This window comes from Elaeis guineensis, chromosome 15 (genome assembly GCF_000442705.2).
Source record: "Elaeis guineensis isolate ETL-2024a chromosome 15, EG11, whole genome shotgun sequence".
Lineage (NCBI taxonomy): Eukaryota > Viridiplantae > Streptophyta > Magnoliopsida > Arecales > Arecaceae > Elaeis > Elaeis guineensis.
The window spans coordinates 54,838,172-54,843,691 of record NC_026007.2 but is presented as its reverse complement, the minus strand read 5'-3'; the positions used below and the strand labels follow the sequence as shown (position 1 = coordinate 54,843,691).

The 5,520-nt window shown below is 39.3% G+C and overlaps 1 protein-coding gene across 1 annotated transcript; it reads right to left on the bottom strand.

Annotated features, from left to right (window-relative positions):
* Positions 1-2,677: 2,677 nt before the first annotated feature.
* LOC105057984 (uncharacterized) lies at positions 2,678-3,490 on the bottom strand. Its single transcript, XM_019855087.3, has 2 exons — positions 3,471-3,490; positions 2,678-3,086 (listed from the first exon to the last, which is right to left on the bottom strand). The coding sequence occupies exons 1-2, from the start codon at positions 3,488-3,490 to the stop codon at positions 2,678-2,680; spliced, it is 429 nt and encodes a 142-aa protein (XP_019710646.2).
* Positions 3,491-5,520: the final 2,030 nt, after the last annotated feature.

The following is a 5,520-nucleotide window of genomic DNA, read 5'->3' as shown; positions in this document are numbered from 1 at the left end:
GATATAACCTGAAGGGTTCATATCTACAGATGAGTCCAAGATGTGCAAGTTTCAGAGATCCATTTATGGATTGAAGCAAGCATCTCGGAGTTGGAACATACATTTTGATTAGGTGATCAGAATGTATGGCTTCGTTAGGAAGGGAGAGGAACCCTGTGTATATAAGTGGGCAAATGGTTCACTAATTGTATTTCTTGTGTTGTGTATAGATGATATTCTCTTAATCGAGAATGATGTCCCTGTATTACATGAAATAAAAGTGTGGCTGTCGTCACAATTCTCCATGAAGGATATAGGAGAAGCAGCCTATATCCTAGGGATAAAGATCTATAGGGATAGATCTAAGAGGCTACTCGAGTTCTCCCAATCCACATATATAGATACTTTGCTGAAACGGTTCAGCATGGAGAATTTCAAGAAAGGCTATCTTCCGATAGGCCAAGGAATTTTTCTTTCGTAAGGAGGTTGTCCGACAACTCAAAAGAGAGAGCGCTTGAGTAGAGTTTTATATGCTTTGACAGTGGGTTCTATTATGTACGTCATGATATGTACGAAATCAGACGTGGCATACTCATTAAGGATAGTGAGTAGATACCAGTCTGATCCAGAAAAAAATCACTGAAATGTTGTAAAGACCATTCTTGAGTATTTAAGAAATACTAAGGACCAGTGGCTTGTGTATGGTGAAACTGACTTGAAACTTGTAGGATTCACTAACTCCAGCTTTCAGTCAGACCATGATGATAGTAAGAGTGTGTCGAATTATATTTTTACTCTAAATGGTGGAGCAATCTACTGAAAAAATTTTAAGCAGAATACTGTAGCAAACTCTATTTACGAAGCAGAGTACATCGCGGCATCCGATGCTGTGAAGGAAGCTGTATGGTTGCGAAAGTTCATCGACGAGCTCGGAGTGGCACCCTCCGTTGATGGCCCTGTTTTGTTATACTGCAACAATACTAAAGCCATTGCTCAAGCCAAGGAACCGAGATCCCATCAGCGCACCAAACATATTCTGCGTCGTTATTATCTTATCCGGGAGATCGTGGATCGAGGTGACGTTGACCTTCAGAAGATCGATGGAAGGGAGAACCTGATTGACCCATTTACTAAAGCTCTCAGAATCAAGGAGTTTGATGACCACAAATCAAAGATGGATATACAATACTGTACCGATTGGCTTTAGTCCAAGTGGAAGTTGTTGGAAAATGTGTCCCAAAGCCAATCGTTACACAATTGTGCTCATCTTATAAACTGTATATGAATTTTCGTTAATAAAAATTATTTGGCATTTTCATTACAAACTGATCATCTTTGAACTTCTGTGTTGTAACGAAGTCCTTAGGATATGAAAACGGATCCGAACGGATAATATGCACCATATTTTTACCCCTTATAAGTTGAGTACACACATTTTGTAAAGATCAAATCCACACACGACTTGTAATCTGGGTGTTGTTTTGACCCAACGCCAATGGGTCCCTTCTGGGTCAAGCATATTTATGTCAATCTTAGTATAATATCCCTGGGCATAGCAGTTCACTCCTTTGCTAACGCAGAAAGATGGCTGCATCATTTTAATATGCATGTTAGCATGAGTAAACCATGCATGTGTAACCGCGCGCAGTAAGGAAATTCCTAGAGAAGCATGAGAGTTTTATTCCTGCTTATTATGCAGGATTGACGTTCATGGACTAATTTCGCCATATGTTTTTGGCTAATACCTACCATCCATCCAAGTAATAGAAACTTGTGCAATAAGAACTCATGTTGCAACGGCTGGTTGCTGATTAGGCAAATGAATTATCTCTTACACTACAAAGACATGAGGGGACTGGCAACTTTTATTTGCCAACGCTCGTTAAAAATTCCAGTACGTTTAAAACCTTCCACCCAGTTGCCAACACTTTTCAGAAGCATTGAATTTTAATAAGATAAAATGGCTCTTAATGATGTTTAGAAGTGTCTTTTCAAAATCCCACCTGATGATGCTTCTAAGCATCATTAAGAGCTTCGTTATAATCCATTTCATTTTATTAAAATTCTATGCTATTTTGGAGTTCGACGATGCTTAGAAGTACCGTTAGGTATCTTATAAATGTCGTTGTGAAATCTCACTTGACGGCACTTCCGAGCGTTTGTTAAAATTTACTTTATCTTATTAAAATTCGAGACTATTTTGGAGTCTGATGACATCTATAAGCATTGTTAGAATTCATTTTACATTATTAAAATTTCATACTATTTTGAAGTCCGACAGCATATAAAATTTCCACGCTTCCATAGACGACGCTTCGACGGTGGTAGTGGGAGGGGTTGTCATGGGATTAGTTTGCTACCCTTTCTAGCATCGGCAAAGGCCAAAATTTGCATCAGCAATTTTTCTTTTTTCTGTAGTATTATAATGCAAAAAATACCGAATAGATAGATCCAAAGTACTCAAATAGCATTAATTTGAATGAGCAATATGACTTACTGAAAACATATATCACCATACGACCATTAATTGAACTTTTATTTGACACAGCAACAACTATATATTAACTAAACAATAAATGAGAAACTGAAGTCTTAGCAATGTTCTCAACAGACCAAGAGTATTCTTGAATCTTATTCTCCAGCTCAGAGAGGAGCAACAACCAAGCTCTAGTCTCGCCACCCTCTTCCCTCTCTCAGACTACTCGAGCTCGAAGGCAGATACCGGAAAGCTGTCAGACAGTCCAGTGCCAGTCTTGAAAGTGATCTTCTCTGACGAGGGATCATCAATATACACCTCAACAACAGAAAGCCACAACAACAGCTCCTTCGTCTTCACCCCTGTTATCTTCTTCATCTTGTGGTGCTCCACGAAAGCCGTCACCTCGGTAGCATACGATACCGTCTGCTTGATCTTCTTAAATGTATGCTCCTTCTTCTTTTTCTGGATCAGCCACATGAATCCTGCAGCACGGTTGTAGCCAAACTCCTCGATGTCGACAAGGGGTAACAGGTCCTTGGGGAGGCTGAGCTCTTCGAGCAATTGAATGGACTTCTTTTTGCAGATGTCATCACCACGGTAGACCTCGGCCCCTTCACGGTAGCTCCATCTTATTGTTAGAAGGGATAGGAATGGAAGTTTGTGGAAGTTTTAGGGTGCCAAGGATGGTTGCAATGGAGAGTTATAGATGTGAAGGTGGTGAAGAAGTGGAGGAGGGTTCGAACGGGTAGAAAGAGCGGCTTTGACCATGGAGTACCGGCCTAGGCACGATTGGTTGACCTACAGGATGTGATACTAATTAACGGCTCGATTAAGGGAAGAAGAAAAAAAAAAAGAATGGGTCAAGAGAAGACGAGTCAACAAAGTCGGAGCACGCCATGTACACGTTGGGTCTTGGACGAGGGGGCTAAGGAACCAACTTATATCCCTGTCCTAATCGTTCAAAAACCATCAGATACACGAACGATTCATTATTCAAGTCTATACCATATACCGGGTCATTTGGCCGGTCATGGTGTCAAAGGAAAAATAAAATGCAAGAAGAACAAGTTAAGAAATGAAAGGGATGCACGTATTGTGAGATACATGCATTCTTGTTCCTACCTCTCTTAGACTAATTATTGGAGAGAAGTATTTGAAAGAATAGACCAAATTAAAGATCGTATGCATTAGCATGTGCCCTATGTTAGATTTTTTATTTTAATGAGGCTAATCTTTGGATGGACTAATCAGTATCATTGGTTTATCATTTGATCCCTATTTTTATAACTTACATGCAAATTGTTTGGCCATCCGCTGTTCTGTAAGTACTCTCATGATCTCTACCACTACTACTATGAGATCTGCCGGTATGAAGAAGAACACCACACAGTTCTTGACAAGAAGAAAAAAAAATGGAACAATAAAGTGAGTTTCATTTTTTTAGTAATGGCCACGGTCCCGCTCCACTACTCCTCGTAACAGACCCCTCCTGGCCCCGAACGGCGCACTGACAGGCGATTACAAACGTCGCCATCAATTCGTTGCCTTCTCCGCCTATAAAAGGGGGACTCCAGATACGTTATTCTCTAAGCTCTCATTTTTACCTAGAAACTCCGCTAAAATTTTCGTTCGAGCGCTCCATTCTTGTTGAGGCAGAGAACTGACTTGAGCGTCGGAGGGTCTTGCCGGAGCAACCCCATCTCCGGTTTAGACTTCCTTTGCAGGTCCCGGCGGCGACCGCGACTCCCTCGACTCCAGTTTCTCCGATGCAGGCGGATTTTTGCACCAACAAGATTAAATCAAAATTTTTCTAGAGCCAATATAATAGTTGTAGTTGGTCGAGTCTGTCTTTGATTAGATCCAAATGGACTTTGATCTTTAGCTCTGCGGTTGAACACAAATCTATAAGTTGATCGAGTTGAAACTGACTAACCAATTGGTGTCTAAGATAAGTTTGACAGTCTTGATCAGTAGTCATTAATTAGGAGCTACTCGCATAGATTAAGTCTATGACGAGTTAATGGTATATCCCTCCCACCGATCTCACTTACCTAGCTAACATGGTGAATTAAATTTTGATCAGATCATTTAATGATTAAGGTTGATCCATGCTTACTAAGAAATCAATTCGACTGATTTAGGTGCCCCTAGTTCGACTTGTCTTTGTCCTCAACATGACTTGATGAAGTCAATGGGAGGATTGATGACTTGTCATTTGGACCAACTAGTTTCTAAGATCTAACTTAGTGAAGTCAGTGGGAGAATTATGATTAGCTGATCTAGGTCTTTAATTCTATTAAATTATGTTAATCAAATCTTCTAAATTATTAGGTCTATAAAATGAGCTGGTTATGGAGATAACTAGATCAGAGCCTCCTATTAAGAAGAATAGTAATGGGTCTATTACTTCAGATTGACATTGCAGGTGCCATACGTCTAATGTTTCTTTGAATGATGAAATTATTATTCATTATAAGATGACTTTGATGTACTATCTGATGAATGGTTGGGTTGATCGAGCCATACTCAGGCCTGATCATTCATTAGTTAGAATCACTGAGTAGGTTCATGTTAATGGTTGGACCTAATCGAGACTTTCAATGAAGGCCCCTAGCTTATTGAAATAAAATCTAAGATAAAATTAATTATTAAAAATTATTTAAAAAAATAATTGGTTGAGAACCTACCAATAGATGTACATGGGTAGACCGACCCATACTCGGATCTGTATGCAATCTGTGTGGATTCTAGTACCCACTAAGGAATTAAGGTAATTCTTTGAATTAGAGATAGAGGCTAATAATTTGTATAAAATAGTGGGAGAACTTTTAGACTAAAATCCATATCTTTAGGCTTAATAAATTCATATACTAATTAGGCCTGTGTTTTCTTTTCTTTTCAGAAATGGCTAATATCATGTCGTTCCATTCTTTGTTTGACAGTGATGAGGTTATTAGACCCAACTTTGATAGTCAGTACCAAAAGTTGAACATTGATCTTGAGTCTAATCTAGCCGATAAGTTAAGACTGAATCAAGTCAAGCAGACTATAACCCAAATAAG

Excerpts from the sequence above, each read along its gene's own strand:
- LOC105057984 (XM_019855087.3), bottom strand. The coding sequence starts at position 3,490 with ATGACCGGCCAAATGACCCG. Across the intron at positions 3,087-3,470 it reads ATGACCGGCCAAATGACCCG|ATGGAGCTACCGTGAAGGGG; the intron begins GTATATGGTATA and ends TCTAACAATAAG.